The sequence below is a fragment of the Phanerochaete carnosa genome (genome assembly GCF_000300595.1).
Source record: "Phanerochaete carnosa HHB-10118-sp unplaced genomic scaffold PHACAscaffold_7, whole genome shotgun sequence".
In the NCBI taxonomy this organism is placed as follows: domain Eukaryota; kingdom Fungi; phylum Basidiomycota; class Agaricomycetes; order Polyporales; family Phanerochaetaceae; genus Phanerochaete; species Phanerochaete carnosa.
In genome coordinates this window covers 2,478,324-2,501,949 of record NW_006767634.1, presented here as the reverse complement: position 1 = coordinate 2,501,949, position 23,626 = coordinate 2,478,324, and the positions used below count along the sequence as shown (strand labels likewise).

Below are 23,626 nucleotides of genomic sequence, written 5' to 3'. Positions count from 1 at the left end.
GTTCTTCGACAAAGAGCTTCGCGAATGGGTTGCCGAAATAAGCTATGGCGGATGTATGTCTATGCTGATTTCGGGGCACGATGACGGTAAACGACCGCTACTCCCGCTGCGCTGATTCGGCGGGCTAGCTGCCGCCTGCAATGTCCCGCGTGCGTGCACGTCGACGTGATATGACTGCAAGGCACAACTACTCGCATGACATTGCACATCACCAACTTAGGTCATATCACGGCTCCGAAACGCTATCCGATGCGCTCCATCTCCTTGTAATCTGCGAGCCGTGTCCAGCCCTGCGGCAGGAGTCTCGACACGAGCCGGTTCAGACTCATATGAACATCTCCGGAGCGGACTCGGTGGCCTCGAAGAGCATGCTCCGCCACTCCAGCCCTGCGCCGTACCCTACAGCGACGACGGCGACAGGTGTCTGAGAACTATGCTGAAACTTCCCTCTTCCCATGTACGCTGAGATGGGATTGCCACGCACCGTCAGGTCAGAGATCAACTTGAAGTTCACGAACGCCGGGGTGAAGCGCGAACAGATGTCCTATTTTGGCCCGCTATCTTATCGCCGATTAACTGTGTTTGGAATGCCCCTGGATTAGACTGCCGAGTAGACCGCCCCGGAATTTTGTCATAGTAATCCACGTCTATCTCGTAAATATTCTTGTCGAATAGAGAGATAAATGGTATGATCACGCATATTGCAAGATCTGGCAGAGAGCATCTTTCATACGAATGCCGGCCGGATGCATCAGTGGCCGAACTTCAAAAGTCCCACATACCGGATAGGCTCTATCAGTGCTGTTTCAAGCAGCCACTAGTGAAAGCTTTGTTTGCCGCAGCTGGTAGGTATAGGCGGTGGCCTTCATTATTATTAATATTGCACCTCAGGCATCTGTACCTGGCGTCATGGCAGTCGCGCACGAGATTTGCACGCTATGGTGTCAGTTCTCTAAGTCTGCGTTAACCAGAACTTGAACGCAAAAGTGCACGAAGATGTCACGGACGGCTGTGACTCTGGCTTCACCATCCTGGGCATACCGGAATAAAACAGCGAGAGGGTTTTCGTCCGCCACCGTGCACCACTACATGATCTAGCCACCATACGTACAAACCACGAGTGTTACGAAATGCTGCAATATTCAGCTTTGATGAGTCACACCACTGGCAATGATGTACGACGAGACGAATGTTACTGTCGTTCCTACTTAGCGATGCGCGACTCGGAGCTGACTAGTACAATACTAGCACCTAGTTTTATGTGGCAACTGTGCCCCGGGAGAATAAGATAATATGCGTAATCTTCTTTGTTATCCAGCTGCCTGCCCAACTTCTGTGCAGATATTCCGGAATAAGTCTTGTGTGCGCGAGGCGAAACCGCGAGCGGCGAGACGGAAAGCCTCATCACGAGTCACGTGATTCACGCGCCAGAACTTTTGTGGCGTCTGCGCCGTGCGGTAATTGAATCTCATTTTCACCCTCCTCCAGGCCCCGCGACCTCTCATGCAAGTCCCTTACTTATGACTGCCCATATTTTGTGCTTATGTTGTTTTACAGAACTTGAAGGGAAATCTTGGCTACTCGAAGCTCTCCTCGCAGTGTCACAATCTTGAAACGCCGTGACTGTCGAGATATTGTCGGCCATTCAAATATACAACTTTTCACGAAAAATTTGGTGGAGGACGGCTCTCCCCTAAATCATTGATACTCGATACTCGGGATTACTCCACCGAAGAACGGCCCACACATGTCTTCCCTAGCTCCTGTCGATATGCTTCCAGACGACGTGGCATTCGAGATCCTGCGGATAGCGTACGCACATTCGACATTCCCGTACTGCGGCAGTAATCGTTTTCAGTTGTATATGAACTCTCCAATTCCCATCAGTCACGTTTCACGGCGATGGAGAGACCTTGTTCTGTCCCTACCGTGCCTCTGGAACTGCATCCATATCATTCCTTCTGAGTGGAGGGATGACGTGGACGTAGTGCAGGCATACATCGCACGTTCCGGTCGGCTCCCACTCTCCGTCGAATTCGACTGCAGGATGAACGACGCCGAAAGTGATCATTCTGAATCGGATAGCGATTCAGAAGGATCACACGATTGTCCTTGCGACGACGTCTGGAACGCGCTGTTCAAGGAGAGGACGAGATGGGAGCACTTGGTCCTCGACGCTCGAAATGCCGCTCACCTAGCTTCATTTACGAAGCAAATCAGTGGAGAAGTCTTCCCAGCTCTTGAGTCTCTCCAGATCCCTTCATACGAACCTGGTCAGGATATGCGAGTCCTCGACATCACGGCCCCAAAGCTGACGCAACTGCGTGCTACCAGCTTCTACTACGCTCGCACCGTCTTGCACTCGACCCCGCTGCAACTGTTCTCGAGGCTGACGACGCTCGAACTGGTCCACTTCTTCTACGACGTCCCGAACCATGTCGTTCGGTTTCTGGACATGCTGCGCAGCGCGTCTGCAACACTCCAGGTGCTGGTACTGCGCCATGGCTGCTTCAACGTGCCCATCCCCTCCGCCTCCCTTGGAGTCATGCCCACAGACTTCCCTCATCTAACATTCCTTGTCATCGAGTCAGTACTCGAGTACCATGACGCCGACTACAACATTGTTTCAGAGCTGTGCAGGGCCGCCCGCTCACTAGACAGGGTGCACATCCTGGGCCACAGCATCATGTCCTTCCACTCCTACCTCCACTCCGGTACGCTGGAGTTCCCGACTGTCCGCCATCTCCGGTACTACATACCTGACGAGACAGCCTGGACCAACTTCATACCCGCCTTCCCGCTCCTTGAGGAGCTCCAGATCTCAGGCGGCGACCCGACGTCTGCGCTCAGGGCCGCGATGAGCATGGACGACGCGGCCGCGCGGGGCGACGGCGCACCGGCATGGCCGTGCCTCCGGACCCTGGTGCTCCTTGGGCCGAACGAGTACATCGCACTCCGCTTCATGCAGCACCGCGCTCGCGTCGGGCGGCCGCTTGCCGATGTGACCTACGCAGGATGGTTCAGTGCGCAGGCCAAGCGAACGTTCCAGGCCCTGAACGCCACGTTCACCCCCACCCGCAACTCCCCGGCGTTCGGCGAGGATTACACCAAAGACTGGATCGAGTACTGGCTGACGATAACCGGAGAATTGGATTTCTCGCCCTGGCATGTTCTATCGCCTAGATCATTCCCCCGCGAGCTTACGTAGCCTTGTGCTTCGCCTCCTGAGTTATGCGGTAGATATCATCCGAACTTGCAACTCCCCGCTCGCAACTGCCTAGTCTTCTCATCATCAGGAACATGGAGAAAAGAATAGGAGATAACAATAGTCCCTTTGCATTACGGTAGGATGCGAGATAAATATGGAAGAAGCAGTACAGCAAGTAAGAGCTAGGATAGTCGCAGTCAAAGGATCCCGAGTAGTACGTTAACAGTCAGAAACAAACGAGACAATAGAACTGAAAATGAGCAGAAAGTCTGTGGGGAGCGAGGAAACGAAGCTCAGCTCCGCTAGGCAAGCAGCCCGATGTGTAGGGCGGTTGGTCTTCGAGCGATGACGGTTGGAAAGAGACTACAGCAGTTGCTTAAAGCCAGATTCCTTGCACTTCTTGACGATGCGTTTGACCTCCTGGGACCGTGCACGCGTGGTGACGAGGAGCGTGTCGGGCATGTCGACGATGACTAGGTCATCAACGCCGAGCAGCGTGACGAGGCGGCCAGAGCCGGGCACGACAATGCCACCGGCGACTTGCTCAGTGAGAACTGCAAGGGTATGAGCGACAAGCTGCGAGAGCAAAAGAGGGACACGTACCGAGGTTGTTGTCGCCCAGTACGCGTGGCTGATTTGACTCTGCGGGCAGCAGGTCGGCGAGCGAGGAGAAGTCTCCGACGTCGTCCCAACCTGGACGTCGACACGTCAGGAGTGAGCAGATCACGAGGATAGACATACATACCGAAGGTGGCGGGGACAACAGCAACACGGCGATCCATAGCGGCGGGCTCAGCGACGGCGTTGTCGATGGCGATCTTCTCGAGACTGGGCCAGATGTCGTCGAGGACCTTCTGCCTCAGACTTTCGTCGTCCCAGGCAGCAGCGATCTTCATGAGACCGTCATGCATCTCAGGCTTATACTCCTTGAGGAGGTCCATCAGGAACGTGGCTTTCGTGACAAACATTCCGGCGTTCCAGCGATAGTTACCTGTCTTGATGTATGCTGCAGCGGTGCGCGCGTCTGGCTTCTCCTTGAAGCTCGAGACGAGGCGCGCGTTCGGCGCGTTGGACATGCCCACCTTCTCACCGAGACGGACGTAACCGAAGCCAGTGCTGGGGTGCGACGGCGCGATACCGATGGTGACGAGGTAGTCCTGCTTCGCAACCTCGACGGCCTCTGCGACCGCAGCGAGGAACGCGTCGTCGCCGGAAATCATGTGGTCGGCGGCGAAACTGCCGATGATGGCGGCTTCGTCCCGGTGGGCGAGGATGGCGGCGGCGAGACCGATGGCAGCCAGCGAGTCCTTCGCGCTCGGCTCGCAGAAGATGTTGTGTGCCAGGAGGTCAGGGAGCTGTTCGCGGATCTTCCTGACGTGTGCGGGGCCTGCGACGATGGTCGTACGGGCGGCGCTGGTGAGAGGAAGGAGACGATCCCATGTCGCTTGAATCAGGGAGCGACCCTTGAGGGTGAGGTCAAGAAGGAATTTCGGGTGTTCCTCACGAGACAACGGCCAAAGACGGGTCCCTGCGCCTCCCGCAGGAATGACCACGTAGAAACCGGGAATCTCTCGGCAGGTGAAAGGGAATTGGGAGAGGGCATTGTCGCCCAGTGGTGATGGAACAAATATGCTGGTGGGTACAGCTAGTGAAGGAATGGAGGCGGGCGAGAGGAAGGGTGATTTTGCGCGCAGTTGCGGGCTGCTAGGAGCTGGCGTGTTGAAACCCGTCCCGAACCTCGACCCATTGCCGTTGTACTAGAATGAGTACGTGTCAATAATAGCAGAACGACAGGGACAGGATTTAAAGATAGTATAATGTGAATATAGAATGACAGCTCACCTGTATACCCTCTTTGATCTGACGTTCCAGGCTGGCATTGGCTTGACGCAGCTCATGAGTCTCTGACCGGAGCTCTGCAATTTCCAGTTGCTGCAAGACGTCATTCAGCCTCGATTCCTGCAGTAGGAGTGGCGACGAACCGACTTGTGAACAACCTCCATAATTTGTTTGAACATTAGCTCGATGTTGCCGAGGCTGTTAGCCTGGCTGCTTGCTCGCTGTTGCGACATCGGGGCGGCGACGAAAAAAAGTGGTTCAGAGAAAGGAGAAACTGGTGGGCCAGGTGCCGTTTAAAAGAGACGGAGACGTGGTCGGTCGACGGAGAGTTAGGGCTTGGGAGACCGCGACCATCTGGCAAGTTGTCTGGCCCATCGGCATTCTCCGACCGGAACCAGAATTAATTGACGGACACGTTCGCAGCTTTCAACTTTTCCTCGTCCATGGCAACGTGCTTGAACAGAAATCATACAAGACCAGATGCGCCTTGACAGTTCTGCAAGATTTCAGACCTTCAGGGTGTCACCTGAGATTCCTGCTGGATTTTATTTCGCACGAGAGGTGAGATGCAGGGCCTGGCACAGCCTAGCGTCTGTGGCGGCCAACCCGAGCTTGTCCTCGACTAATCCAAGACTCTCGCACCAGGCCTTACAACACTGAATGAGTCTCTTCTCGAACTCGGAAGAGATCGAGCCATGGTAAACCCGACGCGCTGCACCGCAGAGTCAGGTGCATATCCCGGCTCATAGCTCCACATAAAACGCCGTAGTCTCTCCTGCTGCGGCGGCGAAGTTGTCTTCGAAGGCTGTACAGTTTCAGAAAACTCTCGGGCGCGACGGTGCGTTCTCTCCGTTCTCGGTCAGAACATGCCTTCGCTGCTGCCAAAGATAGTTCGCGTAATTGGACCCTTCCTGAGCTGTCAAGTTGCACACAGGCGATGACGTGCGCTTGGGATCGTCCGAAGTAGGTACCCGGAACAAGCTCACCGTCGATCGAGAGACGAGTGCGGGCAGAAGAGCCGCGTCCCTGATCAGAAGCTCCGAGGAAGAGGAGATGCCTGGCCTTGTCTGATCCTTCGAGGACGAGCCCGGATAGCATAGGACACTGGTGCATTTCAGGTTCTACGAAGAGCACGAATAAACAACGAGAACCTATGCCATTTTCGAGGAATAGCTTGAGCTACAGGTATGTCCTTGTCTTGGATGTCATGGCAACGCCGCTCCACTAATGTAACGTTCTCGAAATTCGGCCTAACAACTGATAACCGACTTAGGGCTGGTTGCCGCATATAGCGCGGCGCCGATGTTTATGTCGGCATTCTTGCAATGAACGACGCCCTGCATTGTCGGGCAAGTACCTTTCAGGTCGTACAAAATAGCAATATCCTCGCCGTCAAGAACAGAGCGCCGAGTATGTTGCGGGCCCTGAACGTTGAACGTCGAACGTTAGAGAGTCAGTCGATCAGGTCGCCAGCTGTCGCTACGGAGGCTTTCCCCTGATCGAAGTTGGACTTGCCCCGGAACCGAGGTTCCCCACAATCCACAAGGCTGTCATGAAGCGAAGCTCTGAAAACCGATAGTTCATCTGCCAAGAACGAGACTGAAAAAGATTGTTTTCTGCCTATCGCATACTCGGTGCGGACCGCCATGTGCCAAGTCGGCGCCAAGTGTACAGGGTACACCTTTGCTGCTCGGACAGCGTCAAGTCCCTCAAGCCGCGGGTGGTGGATGAGCGGTGCAGCTAACGTGTGGAAGACGTTGCAAACCCACCCGTTCCCCGGTTTCGAAGGTGCATGTCGCCGTGCAGAGATGTCGACGTTCATGCAATGAACGACGCCCTGCATTGTCGGGTAAGCACCTTTTAGGCTATATAAGATAGTGGGGTCCAGTACACATCGCACCGTTAAGAGCGGAGCACTGACTGCTGCTGGCCCTGAACGTTACCGTTAGAGAGTCAGTCGATCCAGATCGTTTATGAAGTAGACGATGTAGCTACGGAAGTTTCCCCCTGATCGAAGCAGGACTCGCTCCGGTACCAATGTTCCCCACAATCCACAAGGCTGTCACGAAACGAAGCTCTGGAAAACAATAGTTCACTTGCCAAGAACGAGACTGAATAAGAGTGTTTTCTGCCTATCGCGTACCTGGCGTGGACCGCAACGTGCCAAGTCGGCGCCAAGCGCACAGTGCGCTGCTCAGGCAGCGTCATGTCGCCCAAGCTGAATCCAGGACACGATAAAGTGCAGATGGAACGTGAGCAGTGCAAGTAACGTGTGGACGACGTTGAAAACCCACCCGTTCCCCGGTTTCGAAGGCGCATGCCGCCGTGTAGAGATGTCGGCGTGCCAACGACGGAACCAGCGATATTAGCGCTCAAAGGGAAGACGACTGCTCTCTCCGCCACCGCCGACGCCTAGACCCTGGACTCCGTGATCGCGGTGTGCGAGGAGTGCCTCTAGCGGCGCTCGTCCCGCAGTTGAGATACCGGAAACACTGGCTAAGCGTCGAGCGCGCGTGCAGGCCGCCTTGCGAGATCTAGGCCCTGGGACACGCCACAAGGACAAGTGTGGATGTTACGTATCGAGCCCACTACCGATCCTGTGCCCTTCCGCCAGCCGTCGACGCTTCAAATATGCTCACATGACGGCGTAAGCAGGCAATTTGTGCCTGGGAGCGTACTGCGCACGCGCCAGCAAATGAATCAGCACGACTCACTGAGCTAGGCGTCGATCGTAGTCCGAGTCTATGCCCTGGACAGGACGGCTGCTCACCAGAGCGCAATTGAGGACCGTCGCAGTCATGTCTGCTGTGAGCTTCGGAAACGAATGTCTCGGGACATGCAAAGTCTGGTCTGGTCAGGCCCGCTGTCAAGGCAGAAGTCGACCTCCGACGGCGACTTCTCGATACGGGCACGTGTAGACTGTCGGTATCGTCCGTGCAAGAACTGCGCTCGCGGGGCGGTTAGTCTGTTGTTACTGGTGACCCCGCGGGGGCAGTGGCGACTGGGGTGCTTTCAAACGCGCAGAGGCAGTAACCGGCGAGCTCGGGGCACTCTGCATGTAGGACCTTGCCCTTGAGACCTGAGGTACTTTGCTTGACGCCGCGGCTCGCTGTGCCGGTTTAGACCTGTTTGAGACTATCGCAAGGCGTACCTCGGGGGCATTTGAGGATCGCGCCGCACGCCGTCTGCCCTTGCCCAAAGACGGTCGCTGAGCGGGGCAGAACTATTACCTGTAGCTGCAAAGCAAGGCGATCGTGATTCAGGAATATTAGCGGGATGAAAATTGCCCTGCCTACCAGGCTCAACGTGAAACACGCCTTACGAGCTCGAGGAGGATCGGAATAACACCCTGCGACAAATGAGAAGTCAGAATATGTCATAGAAAGATCATTTCAAGAGGCGTGCTGATTGTAGCTCACAGGAAGCTGCAAGAACGCTTGTAGGCGCGCGTCGACTTACGTGCAGCCCTCCGAGACATTCGCACTTCCCGCTGTTCGGCAAACGCCATCAACTGGAGAGCTTCCTGAACCGGTAGGGTCTTAACGCTGGGCGACCGGAAGCAGATCGAAATATTGAAGTCGCGTCTGTCCTTGCGACTCATAGGCTCTGCATCCGTCTTGCAAGCATTCACCAGACAAGAAAATACGACCCTAGCTGCACAGTTTGCGTAAGTCTCCGAGCATTTTAGCCTCGATCGAACCCGTCAGTCTCTGGCGTCATGGCTCGGCTATTCTTTTTATGCAACCAACTAGCGTGCGCATCTCGAATCTCGCTTGTGCCTCGCAACGTAAACTTTCTCGAGGGATCAACGAATGCAGATTGGCTCCCCGCGATTCCTGCCTTACTCAGTTGGCACCGCCTGGGTTTCCGGCTCGAGCCTACTCCTTTGCCCTGGGCGACTTTGGCGGTTCGCAGGCGCGGTGCGGGTCACAGGGTCTTGTATGTTCTCAATTGGCTGAGAGTGCGCTCCGCCGTCCTTGCTCTCAGCCACCACCCCGCGTGGGACTTATCCAGCACGACGCTGCACTATATCATTTCACCACGGGTCCTCCAACCCTCCTCCGATCATCCTCTCTCGCCTGCGTCCTGGATAGCGACTTCACCGAGATCCTTCCCTGTCCTGCAGGGCCTCAAGGATGAGTTCAACCTCGGATGGGGCTCAGCACTTTTCGAGCAGTCTTGGTACGTCATTTATGACACGTCAAATACTACTGAGGTTGACCGCGCACAACTAGACGGAGCCACAATCTGCGTACTTCTCTGGAGCGGTTTGTACTTGTGAGTTTATCGCGCTTCCGCTGCTGCTCTGCCATTCACAGATCACGACCCTGCAGATGGGAGATCGTAAGAGCCCTGCCGTTCAATTGGATGGTCCTCTCCGGCAAGAGGGGGTGTCGATGGGGAATTTTCGTCTTATACTGGCCTTTTCGTACCCTTGCTGCTCTTTCCTTCGCGTTCGCCATCATCAATATCTTCCCGCCTCAATGGCAGCCCCACTCCGTGAGTCCACCGCTCTCGTGGCTGCCGATCACCGCTTACGCCAGGCCAGGCCCTGACTTTGCACTATGTGGGCGAGGTGGGATCTCGAGTGATCCTTGCTGTAGCAGTATGCTGATTGAACGTCGACGCCCAGAGTGTAAACATGATTGCACGAGTTATGGTGTATCATATGCTCACAATCCAAGTGTACGCTTCACTTCACATCACTTCCGAACGCGACCCATTGACAATCTTTTCCAGAGCTGCCGTATGGAAGAGCTGGTCAGTTTCATATCCCTTGGTAGCAGGAATGTTGTCAGTTTGGGCCGTCACCGCCTTCTGTGCGTGAAGATATCTGAACTCCAGGATCTGATTTGTTGATTTTACGTTACTTTGCAGGTATCTCACGTATACGAACTGACTGGGGGGCAACCATCATGCTGAAGGTCTTCACTAGCTGCTGTACGCCTCTTCTCCGTTCTTGCGAATTTCAAGTGTTGACACTGTCGCCAGGTCTGTGCCTTTGCACAGCTATCTTCGCCTTGTTTGTTGCCGGCCTGATAAGAGCTCGAGCGCAGAGCCGCAGCAACCCTCTACATCAAAGATACGGTCAGATGTCACCCTGGGCGATGCTGCGGGAAGAGCGGGTCCAGTTCGTCGTCCCGCTCTGGGTGGCGCAGGTCATTGATTCGGTTTGTTTAGTCGTCTTGCGCAGTTCTCCCCATTTACTCAAGTCCGTCCATTAGTCGACGAAGCTTGCTGCGAACAGAATCAGTGAGTAACTTCTCCATTCAATATATCCTCACAGGCTAAATCTGTTCTCAATCTACATCAGGTGGTTTCACTGTAAGTGGCTTCTTTAAGATCCCACCGTGCTTGCTGGAATTGAACTTCACTTCTGCTAACCATCAGGCAGTCGGCATCACTTGTTGTAAGTTCACGGGCTCTCACGTACTGTTCGGACCGTATTTCTCAACGACCTTGTTTTCCCAGATATCGTGATGTACGTCTCCATGCCAATACACGAAGACAAGATATGGCTGATGCAGTGCCCACTTGTAGCATCGTCAGCGGAGGCAGAGCTTACCAGCACATGGTGAACCACAGCGACGTCTGCCCGATGACCCGCGTGCCTTGCCTTATAACCTCCGTGTATGTGTTCTCATCCCACGCTGAACGCCTTGGACTGAGACTTTATCGACCAGCGTCCGGTCGAGCAAGAGCAGGCCGAAGGGCGGCGACCTCACCGACGGCTCTCCCGTCGTGCGCCTATCGCAAGAGCGCCAGCACTCGCAGCTTTTCGGCTGCCCCCACCAGCATAGGCGCACGTCCACGTCGACCAGCAAGTGCGTCACACGGCACGACGTCATTGAGCTCGAGATGCTGAACAGGTAGGCTCGTCCCGCCTCCTTGTGCGTACCTCGCTTATGTGAAGCCGCAGCCTCGACCGCCTGCCGTCCGCCGCGTCGGGCGACACAGCGAAGCATCCGGTGACCGACGAGTCGGCATCGTCCGCCGAGGTCAGGTCCGTCCTGAAGGACGCCGACGCCTCACTGAGCCCGTGACCCTGCCGAGTGAGTGCACCCGCTCGCTGCTCGCACGCAGATCGCAGTAATCCATCGCAAACCCCGTCTCGTTGATCTCTTGATCGCTCGTACTATCCCCATGGGCGCCACCGCACGCGCCACGCCGCCCGTGGTACGCTAGATCGTGTCGACTGTCCCGCTCATGTTCGGCCGTACACGCATGTAGCCTCTGTCCTCTATATCTCCTCTGCCCCTGACATTCGTTTGCAATTCGCGTGTATAGAAGAACGAAGCGCGCGCATACCAATCCCTGACACACGTACTCACGACAGTGTGTTTTCTTTATATATATCTCCGTTTGAGCCCTCCTCTCCGTGTCTCGATTTTGACAACCACTGTAGCTATAGTCGACGATACCACAAGTGCTATTGATGCATCTGCTACGCATACAGAGTACCTCACGGTTCATGGTGTGGCGGGATAGAATTACATGGCGAGCTGAGAGCAAGGCTCTCGTACATTATTTAGGTATCGGTACTAGTCACAGTCCGCAACCCCAGTGAGGTCAGCATATGATACACTCGTTGTCTGGTTTTGCCAGTCGTGCTTCCAATCTCGCAGTCAGGGACCCGTCGCTCGCGATATATGTGCATCCACTTCCAGACAAAGTGTCAGGGCATCATCCTGGTTCAAGATATCGATAACAAACTCACTCAAACTGTAAGCTGTGGCCCATCTGGCTCTTGCTGAGTGATACGGAGATGTGGCGATCGAAATCGTGTTGCCGGTTCAGCTCCAGTGGGGCGAGTTGCTCGCCCGATGTCTTGAGACGGAGTTCGATCTGCGGCATTGACTTATTCTCCAGCACGCCGTTGATGATAGACTTCGCGGAAGCCTTCGAGGAAGATGGTGTGCCAGGCTGTCTTCGCGTATCATCGATGAGCAGGTGCGAGTCGATCCACGTCGGCGGACTGTGGTCCATCAGCGAAAGCGAGACCACCCATGCGCCTTTCTCAGCCATATGATAGCTTATGCCGTCCGACTCGAGGAACTTCAGGCACCACATCCGACCTGCATGAGCTGAGTGCGCACCACAAGATAGACTAGAATGAGGACGTACCTCGGGCGATGAACTCCAGGCACACCTGCTTAGACACCCTCATCCGCCTCTGAAACTGCGGTATCCGGAAGGATGCGATAAACTCTCCCTGATTGCCGGCAAGTTCTTGAACGACGATCTCGTCAGGCGGTATGTTCGCACCGAGCAGAATTTCATCTTTGCCTGAAAGTGGCGAGAACGCCGGCGTGCGTCGCAAGCGTTGGAACAGGACCTCGTCCGAGGTCTGCAGGCACGCGAGCCGTATTTCGGAGACGGCGGCGTCGGACAGTGGCATGGCCATGGTGAGCATCGCCTCGACGAGCTCGAGACCCTCGGGGCCGGGTTGGTCGCGTGGGCGTTTTATGATTGCCCAGTATATCGCCGAGCGTCCTTCGATGCTCTGTTCCTGGAGAAGCGAAGCGAAGGAAAGGTTGTGCGACGCGCAGGCCTCCTCGCAGTTGCGCAGCACGGAGAGGGCAGCAGCGTCAGGCACTTTGACGACATCTCGGATGAGGTTCATGACCGTCTTCTCGACTTCTTTCGTCGCTTTCGACTGACCAAAGTTGAACCATCTTCCCTTGCCTTTCGACGATGCTTTCTTGGCTACTAGGGGTGGAGATAGGCCCGAGCTGCTGGAGGGTGACGGAGGAAGAGAGGGGGACTTGAGCTCAGTGGAAGGTCCTGCATCTTTCTCCGGGAGTGGTGGAACAAAGCTGGAAGAGCTCGAGTAATCGTAGGCTGGAGGTGCGTCCTCTGGAGTGGGATCGTCAGGAAGGAGCTGTTTGTCGATGATCATCTTGCAATGACTCGAACCTGAGGGTGTACAATTCCGCAACCTACAGCGGCGGGGCTATATTGTCGAGGCTGCTGATAGTACGACGCTGTGAGGCTATGCGTTCTACACTGCGGTCCCTGCTGCGAATCCTACTATGCTGCGGCGGACGTTCAGAGCTCAGATGTGTACCGCCAATCGGCGACTGCGCCGCGGGGCGGTTTTGATGGTTCCTGCTTTCTTCTCCGTCTCTCACTGGTTCGCGTTGAGAATAGTTTGTGATTTAAGCGCAAACAATGGCTATGTGTTTCGTACTTGTGCAGGCGATGCTACAGGACAGAGACGATGAAATTCGTGCAAGGGAGTGGGGACGGAGAAAGATCAAGGTTAGCGCCGATTGAGCAGCGATAGCACCTAATATAGCAATTTCACGATTATCGGTGTTCCGTCAGAGTACCAACGCTGATCAGACACGCACTACAGGGCACCTCCAAACCGTGAAAATTTTGAGGTATATGAGCTAAAAAGCAGTATGAGAAAATCTGGGGTAAGTAGTGTAGGCTGCCTCAGTCTAATCTAATCTCTATGGATTGATGATAAACGCCCGTGGTGGCGTCCCTGTTCTGAACCTGATCTCCAGCTGCTCTCCGCACCAAGATGATCGAGTGTCGAATACAAGATGGTGATTATACCATCTATTTTCTTGATTATATCATGAAACCATGTCATTCTCGCAAATATCGCCGGTCAGATCCCGAGCATACCTGGTGCGTGGAATGTGGACTGCCCCGCGAGCTGGAGTTAGTGAATTCATGTACCCCGATAGCGACAAAGAGCAAATCTGGATCACAGTTTCCTCTAACAGATTCACTGTACTTTATACAGAATTGATTTGTACAGTCTAGAAGGTCTCTAGCTCTAGGCACCACTTGATGTGAGGTTCGTTCTCCAGCGGTCTCGAACTCTGACGGGGAACTTGAAGTTGGATTTCAAGGGTAGCGACCCTTGAAGACAACAGTAACCACCCCATTCGAACCCAGATGAGGTCAAGGGGCAGAATGCTGCTCTACCCGGAGGTGCCAACGGCGGTCGCCGCGGTGAGTTTTGAATCTATTTGATGTGCCCGGGTGCAATGGTGCTGCTCGTACAGCTCGCTTTCACTGCTGCGCTCATCCCCCATTTCAGATTGTTTCCATGGCTTTGAAACAATATAATGGCATAACTGAGTCCTGTAGTCCTGTTCGCGTCGATAGTCCGGGTAAGTCTCGCAACTTTGTCTCCGTCGCAACCACTGCTGTCACAGACAGTGGTGTGGGGCCAAGCATCTCAGCTGGTCCTTGAAAGGGCAAAAGCGGGTTGACATTAGTTACCCACGCATCTACCACATTTCATATCCACATCACTCATGGTCTCGCCGAAGCGTGACGTACTGGTCCATAATGGCCTGGCCGGTATATTAAGGCGTAGAAGCACTCGTCTTCGTAAGTCTCGCCGATGTACCATCTGCTACCGTACATCTAGCTCTTCCATAACGTGTCTTTCCCCGTTCTGATACTGCAACGGTCGGTGAAAGCTCGGTCGAGTTTCCCTCGTTGAGAGTCTCAACGAGGAGTCGACAGTCCCTGCGGAGGAACCAGGGGGAAATACATGCTGAGGAATTATGGTTTAACGTAACTGGAGTAGGACTGTCGTTGCTGAAGGAAATATGCAGCGACGGCGAACCACCACTCCTGCCTATAGGGGTTATCTCGGTGGCGGATTGGAAAATCGAAGCGTCTGTTTGAGTCGGGACTCCCATTCGTAGCCATGTTGACTTCGCAAGAATCAACATGGACCTACTCCTTCATCTTTCTTTTCCTCGAGCACTTGATCTCCACTCATGTTTGTGCGGTACCGGCCGTCGTACTTCGGCCATAATGCAGCTTCTGAAGGGTCTCTCCGGACTATTATCGGTCGCCGAAGCTGGCGTATAAAACTAACGGGACCTGAATCGTATCTGTGATAAGACCACTTGCGACTCTCGCGCGGCGGGCTAGTTCTTCTTGCAGGCGTCCTTCTTGTCACCTGAAGCCATGGTCTTCCACATCTACGTCGGGTCGTACACAAACGAGATTTACACCCTCGCTTTTGATCCCGATGTCCCGTCGCTCACGCTGGTCTCGACACTAACCGTCGGGTTTCATCCTTCTTGGCTAACCCGACATCCCAAAGATGCGTCCGTTGTCTTCGCGGGATTGGAGCAGGCCGATGGCAAGATCGCCGCCGTCAAGTTTGACGACAAGGGACATGGAACGCTGCTCGGATCCGTGTCGAGCGGAGGAGGCTCGCCATGCACGCTTGTTGCGACAGACTCTGAGCTACTCATCGGAAACGTACGCCTTCTTTCGGCGCTCTCAATTCAATTGCCTGACCTACGAATCCCAGTACGAGACGGGCACGTTCGCCGCCATCCCTCTGTCACCGGAAGCGCCTCATTTGAATGAATCTGGACTCGCCTTGTTGTCGTTTTCTGGAACGGGACCTAACAAGGAACGCCAGGAGGGATCGCATCTCCACCAAGTCGTCATCCATCCTGATCACCAAGAATTACTCATACCAGATCTCGGCGCGGATAAAACGTGGAGATTGGCGAAGGACGGTGGTGGGAGATGGTCCTCGAAGGGTCACGTACAATACAAGGCTGGCAGCGGGCCCAGACACATTGCATTCTACAGTGCGTCCGCCGTTAATAAGCTCCTTGAAGCGTCTGCTTATCTTGTCCTGCAGACGACGTCCTTTATACGCTCCTAGAACTCACGAGCGAGCTATCGGCACATCAGTTCCCTTCCCTACCCGCGGAGCCGAAGCTACTGGCAAGCGTGCCCACAATGTCCAATTTTCCGGGTCTGCCGAGCGAGTTAGGCATGCTCGCCGCCGAGATCCTCATTCCGCCTCCGAATGCGACGTATCCCACTCCCTACCTGTACGTTTCGAACCGCAACGACCCCTCGCCCGAGGGCGACGTGATCGCCATCTTCTCAGTCGCAGACCCCGCGAAGCTTGCGCCCGCAGCAGAGGTGCGGTCGGGCTTGAACCATTTGCGTGGCATGGTTCTCGGTGGAGAGCACGACAAGTACTTAGTCGCCGGCGGGGTTTTTGGCGGCGGTGTGAAGGTCTTCCTGCGGACGGACGGCGGCAAAGGACTGAAGGAGCTTGCCTCGGTAGACTTAAAGGCACCGACAGCGTTCTTGTGGGCGTGAAGAGGTGCATGTGACGGCGGCATTTATTGGTTCTGATCCAGTGCGCGTTCCGTAATGATTTCTTGGCTACGACACCTTCCATACACAGGAATGATATTGGCGATGCTGAATAGACTCTGCTATCTAGTCTGCCGTCACCTCCAGCAACTGTTGCACACTGACAGAAATGAGGTGCGCAAGTGAACTCCGTGATGGCAAGGTTTGTCATGTGTGTATTTCGTTATCCTTGCCTTATTTATGCATCGCTATTCGTTCATTCTGCAGCTCTGATTCCTGGCTTCCTCAACAGTGTATCTAAACATCTGAGCACCCACAGTTCGCTGCCATCGAACACCTCTTAGATAGCCTGACTTGGCTTCGACTCGACTCGATGGTAAGTTCAGCTTACGGCATGGAGCGGCAGCGACGACCTTCGCGAGAAGTCACGGGTACAGGCTGGCGTGTCAGCAGAACGTCACTCGTGAATATGGGCGTCGAGCGCCCATCGCCGATTCCCCTGCATGGTGTTGTTCAGGACAGTCATAGCACTTAAGTTTGTGTTCAGGGTGAGCAGAGCTCGTAAATTCCAAGAAGAGCCCATCCATCCCATCGCGCCCGTGCACTTGCAGCCTACGCAACAGTCTGCACCATGACATCTACCGCCACAGCCATTCTCCACCCTGTGAATGCAGCATTGCTTGTTGCGCCGTCGGGTCAGCCACTTAGATTCTGGCCTGCCATGGGCGTACTACAACAGGGAGCTGCCAGCTTGTTGGCGCATGTATAATCACTGATCTTCTTGCTGTAGATGGAATATCTATGATGGCTATACGCTCTCCACACGCGTTCTACACTGTGACCGCCATGAGAGCTTCTTCAGCTCTGTGGAACCCTCATTCATTTCACAGTAATACTCAGTGGATCTGCGCAGAGCGGAGCGCACTACTCCTAGTTGTGCACGTATGTACAAAGAGAATGCACGCCCTGCCCGTGTCATGGATAATCATGACACAACAAGGTCCTTCACCGGCGCGCTATGCCCCAGAACCTGCGCTCGTAGCGCAAGCACACATGACGGCCGCAGAGTTCTTGCGTTCGTCAGCACACGTATCTGCAGCTCTGTGTCGTGTGTATCACCTGTGGACTTGTTAATCAGGTGGGGAGATACACAGAGGCAGTAGAGAGAGGGGGCAACAGTCAATGACGCACCTCTGCCCCCTATAGCTAGCCAGAGTGGTCTTGTATACCGCGTCTTCACCTGATCAAAATCTGAATCAAGACTGGATGAAGATGACCTAATTGTGTGAAGGTTATGGAGCGGTGCCGCTTTCAGACAATCAGAAGGGCCCAAGGACTGGATGAAGCAGCATAGCTGGAGAGGGGTAATTTCTAAGTATTAAATCGTATACAAACTTGTTCTACGCACCTTCAGGAGGGGGGAATTAAAAACCAAAAAATTAAAATGCGATGCTTGTGGGTTTCGACTGTGTAACTGCGAGATTGTTCGTGCCTTGGAAGCCTCACACATAGGCGCAGGGGATGCGATCAGCAGCGGGGTGCCGGTGAGGTCGAGAACGCAGCATCAAGGGAGTCGCGAAATGTGCTCGGGTGCAGTAGCGCAAGGGGCCCGGATGCAGTAGTCTCGGGTTCAATTGACGGAATCCAGGTGACCTTTGGGCGTGCGCGGTTCGGGAATCGGAATGGGAAGCAATAAGGAGCCCTGGCTGTCCCTATACGGCCTGTGCCCATCTCTGCTGACAACACCACGATGATTCAGCGAGCGAACACGGATGGCTGGGATATCAACAATGTGCCTATAATCGAGCTGCGCGGATCGTCATACGAGGTACGTGCTCTGCTCTGCCAAGCGTCTTGACGAATGTACTACTCCCCAGTCCCCAGATTGGGCATGCGCACGGCTTGCAGTTGCACGAGCAAATCCATGCTCAGCTCGTCATCTACGAGGACATATTCCAGAAGAAGTGCAAGTTCACTTGGGAGCAGGTAATATCACTTCTTGATGCGATTAAAAGAAACGAACCTCAAATGCTTGACACGCCACCCGGCAGGTCCGAGATGCAGCTAGACAGTATCAGCCTGCTATCGAGAAGCTCGCGCCGCATCTTCATGATGAGATGCGCGGAATAGTAGATGGTGTGAATGACACAGGGAACGGCAGCGGCGATGCGCTCGGTGACGCTTGGCACTTGACGCATGGCATCTCCGGACGTCACATCGACATTCTGGACGTCATTGCCCTCAACGCTCGCAGCGAGATTGCGCTGGGTCAGTTCGACGACGGGTGTACAGCCCTCGCGTGGGATGTGGATCGTCTGGTCGATGTTGAGGCGGGAACGGAGTCGCGTAGCCGGCAGCACAGGCGAATTCTCGCACAGAACTGGGACTGGCGCACCGCGGTAGGTCCCAACCTTGTTCTGGCGTCGATCAAGCAAGAAGGCAAGCCAGATATCTGGATGGTCATAGAGGTGAGGCCCCGTCACTGTCGTTTGTGACGGTTTTCTGACTGATGTGTCCGTGCAGCCTGGTATCGTTGGCAAGATTGGGTTCAATTCGGCGTCACTGGGCGTATGCCTCAATGCCATCCGCGCGAAGCCTGTAGACAAGAACCTCCTTCCAGTGCACGTCATCCTGCGTCTCCTGCTCGAGCAGACGTGTCTCACGGATGCCCTCGAACTCATCTCAACACTCGGTGGATGCGCTTCAAGCCAGCATATCCTCATCGCATCACCGTGCGGCAGCCGTAGCCTGGAATTGTCCCCGCTCGGAACGGTCTACATCACAGAGGACAGCATGGGGCTCGTCGTCCACACGAACCATTTTCTCGAGAACCACCTCGTTGAGGAGCCACCTTGGCTCTCGGGCTCACCGATTAGGCTCGAACGCGCAAAGGAGCTGTGCGCAGGGCTCGTCAAGGAGTACGGTAGGGACAAGATTAGAGAAGAGCTTTGTCCCACCGTGCTCAGGCAGCGCGTTTTCGCGGACACGCTCAACTCACCGCAGGCGATCTGCTGTGTCCCAGATCCATGCAGGGATGAAAGCATCGAGACACTGTTCAATATTGTCATGATATTCGAGGAGGGAAAAGTGCCGTATGCTGAGGTGGCGTTTGGGAGACCAGCGACGACGGACGCCAAGGTATACCGTTTGCCTTTATGATGCTCGAAGAGTACTATGTATACAATGACACAGTACACGCGGCGCCTGTCTTCTTCTTCTTATGGTACCTCCCTCTCTGCGATCGAGATACCACTGCAGTACGACACATCGACATGATTGTACCTCGAAGCGCCATTCATCGGATTTGTCAGACAAGGAGGTAGTAGTGTGATTATATTATTTTATATCGATCTTAAATTGCTCCAATGAAATGTATTCTCCGGCAGCCAACTGCACTAGTTCTAAGTCCTCGGGCGAATGTATACGGAATATGTCGCCGCCGTCGGCGAATTGCCCGTGCGCAGGACTTGCGTATGCATGGATATTCAGCTGTATGCAAGGGTGTTCAGAATGAGGCTGAGAAAGCAGCATATTTCAGCTTACAAGTAGACGGCTCGCTGCCACGGCCTCAACAGCTTGCATTGCTCTGCATAGGTGAATATGCTTGTAACCTACATTAAATAATGGGCATGAGACTTACGCGGTGAATGCATATGTCAAGGAATGCTACAACCAATCCGTTAATACGCCGTATTCGCTAAGATATCGTGCGGGCTTACTGTGTCCCACCGCCACATCACTAGGTTTAACACCGCGAAAGTAAGATTACCAGCGCATGCCAAAAAGGAGTCGCGCATCATTAGCCACTCCAAAGGAGAAGGGTTGTCTTTCGAACGCAGTACCGCAGTGAAAGTTCGCCCCAAAACGAGAGTGAAGAGCAGGCTTTCGAACACGATTTTTGGGATCCATGGTATCCATGACAGATTGCTCCGAAATTTGACATTAAAGCAGCGTTTTCCCATTGCCACCGGCGCTATAGCAAGGTCGAAAAGGTAAGTTTACACAGCAATGGCTCAGTGTGAACGGTCTGACCAGTGTTCGCTGTGATCGAAAACACGAGAAATGTTACGAAACATATCGTCAAACCAGACAGTAGTAGGAATAGTATGATGCGAAGTCTTCTGTTGCAGTGATACAGTGCATTGATACGAAGGATAAGCACGGCTAAATACTAGTGTCAGCGCCGCTTTGAAACTGTCACAAATAGTTCTTACTGGCAATTGGCACATAGAGTACCACAGAGGCCCAAGGGATAGAAGAGAGACAGATTGCACACCTTATCGGAGCCGAGAGTAAGTAATGAGACGATAGTATCGAAATCGCCGCACATCTATCAACACCTCCGAAGTGTAAGACCACCAAGTCGTTATCAGCTTGATTCAAATTGGGAGGGGCGTACCTTGTCACTTATATCTACGTTTCCCAAAGCTAGGCTAGGTCGAGATCTGCGAGTCGGATGAGGACTGGCTTGACGTACCACAAACAGACGCCATCCTAAGAGAAGGCAGATAGTAGTTAGTAACGCTCCAGAGCTCGATTATGAGAAAGCGTTGGTCGCACATTATGCTCACTAGCCTACGGAGGGTTGTTAAGCCAATCTATTTGTATTGAAGACGATTGAAGCAACTTACGACCCGTAACGACACTAGTTTTCAATACCTTGTGAGAATACCAACAGAAAGAATAACGCAAAGGAGCCATAGTACTTACACAGGCATACAAGACCCGAGCTGTCCAACTGCCGTGAATCCAGATGAAGTTTATCTGGGTCATGTTAGCATATAGCAGGCGGCACCATAGGCTGACTCGCCTCGTCGGCGAATGTTATGGCTAAGATAACGGCATGAGCGACTGCTGGAAGTGCAACAAAGAGCACTCACTCCAGTCATATATAGCGAACGCAACTGCCGCTGCTGCAAGACATGAAACCAACGTGAGTCAGCGAGCTCGAGTTGATCCGTGACGAGTCGCTTGTGGAATCACCCCATGCGTTCGCAGTGACATGAGAATCTTGGGCAACTGTCCAGTCGCTGGAGTCCTGCATTTGCGCAGCGACGAGGATCGTGCATTCTCCGACCTCCCGCCGGCACGGACGTTATGTAGCGATGATAGCTCCACGAGGGAGATCTCCGCCATGGACCAATGATTCTAGATAAATAAGCCAGATCAATGAGCCTGCCAGTGGTCGGTGCGCTCTGCCTGCAATGTCCCTGGCCGACGGTATTGGCACTTTTTGGCTCGAGCGTTTACTTGGCCGGCTCTTTCATCTAACCTTATATCTACGCTCCCGCAAACTTCATGTGACTATTCGGTGACATTAGCTCTGTCGTGTTTGCGCGAACCTCCCGAACACCCACACATTGTGCCAAGGCGCAGCTGTGAAGTTCCACGGTGGGTAGCGACGTACAAATTAGCGCCCCTCCACCTCAAGCTTGGTTCCGCTCGCTCACATGTACACCCAAGCTATAGCATAATTAGAGGTCTAGACCGCTGCCGCACAGCTACTCGCGGCTCCGCTAAGATGTAATAGGTCCTTGGGTCGTCCATGTCTTCGGATTCGAACATTCTGAGCAGCGTCACTGTCAAATATTCGAAGCACGGGCTTGCAGTCAAGTACGAACAGAAGGTAGTTTAGCCTTTACCGCTTGGGCATTTTATTAATTAGGGGTGTTCAAAGTTCGCTTTGAACGCGCTTTGGACTCGCTTTGATGGCGACTCGGAGGATGAAACGGAAACTCGAAGCGGCGCGGTTTCGGGGTGCTGAATCTCGTCGAATCTCGGTCGTCCGTTGAAGCGGCTGGGGAGCCGCTTCGCACGCTGCTTTTCGCTCGATTCACGCCCGCTTTCCAGACCAACCCGCTTCGTCCCATGCCTGACTCCCTCCTCCTCTCCCTCCCCCTTCTCCCGTGCTATTTGCATCGATTTTGTAATAGCCCCATGCACATCGAGTAGTGGCAGTGGGATCAATCTATATTCAACTTTTGCTACCTGTTTTCAGCATGTTACGATGAAAAGTGTTTCTCCATACAAGCATTTCTCGGCCGCCCCATGGTGCATACCAACGGGTAATTTTTCGGAGGCGTCTTCGCTCCCTGAGAGCATGCAGCCCCGCTACAGGTACAATAGAGTGTATATAGACCATTAGGAATGAGGCGGATGTGTCCCTCGCGCCGCCAGCAGACGTGCTCAATTCTAAAGTGGATGGGATGGGATGGGATGGTTTCGAGCCAGCACACGGTGGCTGTAGCTTTCCCGCTGATGGCGTAGATTAGCCGTGAGACATAAGTCAGAAATAGATCTGTTCCTAACCCGCCATCCCGCCCTTGAGTCCCGCTCGCTTCCAAAACAAGTAAATGTATTTGTACAAAGCAAATAGAGGCGGGAGAGGGGGGTCGAGCACCTGGTGGCCAACTCCCTGGTAAAGTGCCCGGCGCTGTCTCTAGCGTAAAGTGCACTGGAATGCGGGTTATATACTGGTTTCTGTACCAGAAATTCCTGTTGAGACAAGCAAATATCTTGAACTAATTGGTGTATTTCAGCATGTGGTTGTAGGGCCCATGGCAATTATTAGCAAGTGAGCTAAGGGTTACATGATTTCTCCTAGAGCTAATTGCATGAAGGCTTGAATGTTATTGGAGTCAACACTCGAGGTCCTTGAGATCACTGTTGTCGTCACGAGCCCTTCGTGCAACTTGTGTGCTTGTGCCCGCAGCCTGTCATGGCCTATAGGCACATGCCGGCATCATGGAACCTCCTCAAGGCACCGTTCTGTGATATTGGCCGATTTCTCTCCCTCCATTGCATAATGGACAGTGCATTACGCGAACTGTCCCCTCTACCTCACGGTCATTGTGAACAGTCTCTATTTGTCTCGTACAAATACACTTACTTGTTTTGGAAGCGGGCGGGACTCGAGGGCGGGATGGCGGGTTAGGAACAGATCTATTTCTGACTTATGTCTCACGGCTAATTTACGCCATCAGCGGGAAAGCTACAGCCACCGTGTGCTGGCTCGAAACCATCCCATCCCATCCCATCCCATCCACTTTAGAATTGAGCACGCCTAGCAGTTCGATTTTACTCCCTCGTGGTCGCCGGGGGTGTTCAAAGTCTACGCGCGCTTCAGTCGCGTTTCACTTCGTTCGAAACGACTTTCGAAGCGGTCGTGAATCGGTTTTGCGCGCGAACTTTGAACACCCCTATTCTGTGAAGTAGATACTAGTCTCTTTCAGAGACCTGATAATGGTTCGGCAGGGAGCTCCAACCCCTGACATCACTGTGTTTACCAGGATTCACATCGGCACATTGGGCGGTCAAATATAATGCATTATAATGCACCGTCGGGCATTTATAATGCGTTATAATGCGATTTTAGTGATTTTGAGTTTATAATGCAAGATAACGGACCGGATCGCATTATATTGCATTTTAATGCAATATAATCTCCGTCCCTTTTTGCCGATGCAG

The 23,626-nt window shown here is 53.8% G+C and overlaps 8 protein-coding genes across 8 annotated transcripts; 4 read left to right on the top strand and 4 right to left on the bottom strand.

Annotated features, from left to right (window-relative positions):
* Window positions 1-1,747: 1,747 nt before the first annotated feature.
* Window positions 1,748-2,808, top strand: PHACADRAFT_30658 (uncharacterized protein; the record flags this gene model as incomplete). The annotated part of the gene is made up of 2 exons (XM_007397568.1): window positions 1,748-2,714; window positions 2,768-2,808. 2 exons carry the CDS (start codon window positions 1,748-1,750, stop codon window positions 2,806-2,808), a joined length of 1,008 nt encoding a protein of 335 aa, XP_007397630.1.
* Window positions 2,809-3,084: 276 nt separating this feature from the next.
* On the bottom strand, window positions 3,085-5,368 carry PHACADRAFT_260195 (uncharacterized protein). The gene is made up of 5 exons (XM_007398328.1): window positions 5,191-5,368; window positions 5,051-5,140; window positions 3,954-4,965; window positions 3,812-3,901; window positions 3,085-3,762 (listed from the first exon to the last, which is right to left on the bottom strand). Exons 1-5 carry the CDS (start codon window positions 5,278-5,280, stop codon window positions 3,572-3,574), a joined length of 1,473 nt encoding a protein of 490 aa, XP_007398390.1. The 5' UTR covers window positions 5,281-5,368; the 3' UTR covers window positions 3,085-3,571.
* A 2,121-nt stretch (window positions 5,369-7,489) lies between these two features.
* Window positions 7,490-8,648, bottom strand: PHACADRAFT_186312 (uncharacterized protein; the record flags this gene model as incomplete). Its single annotated transcript, XM_007398327.1, has 6 exons — window positions 7,490-7,724; window positions 7,762-7,966; window positions 8,023-8,172; window positions 8,199-8,277; window positions 8,370-8,396; window positions 8,507-8,648. 6 exons carry the CDS (start codon window positions 8,646-8,648, stop codon window positions 7,683-7,685), a joined length of 645 nt encoding a protein of 214 aa, XP_007398389.1. The 3' UTR covers window positions 7,490-7,682.
* Window positions 8,649-9,068: 420 nt separating this feature from the next.
* On the top strand, window positions 9,069-11,415 carry PHACADRAFT_260193 (uncharacterized protein). The gene is made up of 15 exons (XM_007398326.1): window positions 9,069-9,229; window positions 9,283-9,325; window positions 9,382-9,547; window positions 9,597-9,623; window positions 9,681-9,733; window positions 9,788-9,867; window positions 9,926-9,988; window positions 10,040-10,218; window positions 10,273-10,300; window positions 10,362-10,372; window positions 10,439-10,457; window positions 10,520-10,529; window positions 10,589-10,678; window positions 10,732-10,917; window positions 10,968-11,415. Exons 7-15 carry the CDS (start codon window positions 9,964-9,966, stop codon window positions 11,089-11,091), a joined length of 672 nt encoding a protein of 223 aa, XP_007398388.1. The 5' UTR covers window positions 9,069-9,229; window positions 9,283-9,325; window positions 9,382-9,547; window positions 9,597-9,623; window positions 9,681-9,733; window positions 9,788-9,867; window positions 9,926-9,963; the 3' UTR covers window positions 11,092-11,415.
* A 113-nt stretch (window positions 11,416-11,528) lies between these two features.
* PHACADRAFT_148472 (uncharacterized protein) lies at window positions 11,529-13,297 on the bottom strand. Its single transcript, XM_007398325.1, has 3 exons — window positions 12,173-13,297; window positions 11,766-12,123; window positions 11,529-11,708 (listed from the first exon to the last, which is right to left on the bottom strand). The coding sequence occupies exons 1-3, from the start codon at window positions 12,945-12,947 to the stop codon at window positions 11,618-11,620; spliced, it is 1,224 nt and encodes a 407-aa protein (XP_007398387.1). The 5' UTR covers window positions 12,948-13,297; the 3' UTR covers window positions 11,529-11,617.
* A 1,463-nt stretch (window positions 13,298-14,760) lies between these two features.
* PHACADRAFT_125622 (uncharacterized protein) lies at window positions 14,761-16,348 on the top strand. The gene is made up of 3 exons (XM_007398324.1): window positions 14,761-15,295; window positions 15,348-15,636; window positions 15,690-16,348. The coding sequence occupies exons 1-3, from the start codon at window positions 14,996-14,998 to the stop codon at window positions 16,160-16,162; spliced, it is 1,062 nt and encodes a 353-aa protein (XP_007398386.1). The 5' UTR covers window positions 14,761-14,995; the 3' UTR covers window positions 16,163-16,348.
* A 1,530-nt stretch (window positions 16,349-17,878) lies between these two features.
* PHACADRAFT_186309 (uncharacterized protein) lies at window positions 17,879-19,659 on the top strand. The gene is made up of 5 exons (XM_007398323.1): window positions 17,879-17,987; window positions 18,044-18,145; window positions 18,211-18,627; window positions 18,683-19,297; window positions 19,352-19,659. The coding sequence occupies exons 1-5, from the start codon at window positions 17,910-17,912 to the stop codon at window positions 19,433-19,435; spliced, it is 1,296 nt and encodes a 431-aa protein (XP_007398385.1). The 5' UTR covers window positions 17,879-17,909; the 3' UTR covers window positions 19,436-19,659.
* A 1,897-nt stretch (window positions 19,660-21,556) lies between these two features.
* PHACADRAFT_260189 (uncharacterized protein) lies at window positions 21,557-22,340 on the bottom strand. Its single transcript, XM_007398322.1, has one exon. It carries the CDS (start codon window positions 22,076-22,078, stop codon window positions 21,821-21,823), a length of 258 nt encoding a protein of 85 aa, XP_007398384.1. The 5' UTR covers window positions 22,079-22,340; the 3' UTR covers window positions 21,557-21,820.
* Window positions 22,341-23,626: the final 1,286 nt, after the last annotated feature.

What these genes read in the sequence shown, in the direction of transcription:
- PHACADRAFT_260189 (XM_007398322.1), bottom strand. Translation starts at nt 22,078, where the DNA reads ATGCAAATAGCACGGGAGAAGGGGGAGGGAGAGGAGGAGGGAGTCAGG.
- PHACADRAFT_125622 (XM_007398324.1), top strand. Translation starts at nt 14,996, where the DNA reads ATGGTCTTCCACATCTACGTCGGGTCGTACACAAACGAGATTTACACC. An exon ending in CTGAGCTACTCATCGGAAAC is followed by an intron (nt 15,296 to 15,347) that starts GTACGCCTTCTT and finishes TACGAATCCCAG; the next exon opens with TACGAGACGGGCACGTTCGC. An exon ending in CAGACACATTGCATTCTACA is followed by an intron (nt 15,637 to 15,689) that starts GTGCGTCCGCCG and finishes CTTGTCCTGCAG; the next exon opens with ACGACGTCCTTTATACGCTC.
- PHACADRAFT_148472 (XM_007398325.1), bottom strand. Translation starts at nt 12,947, where the DNA reads ATGATCATCGACAAACAGCTCCTTCCTGACGATCCCACTCCAGAGGAC. An exon ending in CCTGGAGTTCATCGCCCGAG is followed by an intron (nt 12,124 to 12,172) that starts GTACGTCCTCAT and finishes CAGCTCATGCAG; the next exon opens with GTCGGATGTGGTGCCTGAAG. An exon ending in GGCCACAGCTTACAGTTTGA is followed by an intron (nt 11,709 to 11,765) that starts GTGAGTTTGTTA and finishes TTTGTCTGGAAG; the next exon opens with TGGATGCACATATATCGCGA.
- PHACADRAFT_260193 (XM_007398326.1), top strand. Translation starts at nt 9,964, where the DNA reads ATGCTGAAGGTCTTCACTAGCTGCT. An exon ending in TGGCGCAGGTCATTGATTCG is followed by an intron (nt 10,219 to 10,272) that starts GTTTGTTTAGTC and finishes TCCGTCCATTAG; the next exon opens with TCGACGAAGCTTGCTGCGAA. An exon ending in CCTTGCCTTATAACCTCCGT is followed by an intron (nt 10,679 to 10,731) that starts GTATGTGTTCTC and finishes TTTATCGACCAG; the next exon opens with CGTCCGGTCGAGCAAGAGCA.
- PHACADRAFT_186309 (XM_007398323.1), top strand. Translation starts at nt 17,910, where the DNA reads ATGATTCAGCGAGCGAACACGGATGGCTGGGATATCAACAATGTGCCT. An exon ending in TGCGCGGATCGTCATACGAG is followed by an intron (nt 17,988 to 18,043) that starts GTACGTGCTCTG and finishes CCCAGTCCCCAG; the next exon opens with ATTGGGCATGCGCACGGCTT. An exon ending in ATATCTGGATGGTCATAGAG is followed by an intron (nt 18,628 to 18,682) that starts GTGAGGCCCCGT and finishes GTGTCCGTGCAG; the next exon opens with CCTGGTATCGTTGGCAAGAT.
- PHACADRAFT_260195 (XM_007398328.1), bottom strand. Translation starts at nt 5,280, where the DNA reads ATGTCGCAACAGCGAGCAAGCAGCCAGGCTAACAGCCTCGGCAACATC. An exon ending in AGATCAAAGAGGGTATACAG is followed by an intron (nt 4,966 to 5,050) that starts GTGAGCTGTCAT and finishes TACTCATTCTAG; the next exon opens with TACAACGGCAATGGGTCGAG. An exon ending in TGTTGTCCCCGCCACCTTCG is followed by an intron (nt 3,902 to 3,953) that starts GTATGTATGTCT and finishes GTCGACGTCCAG; the next exon opens with GTTGGGACGACGTCGGAGAC.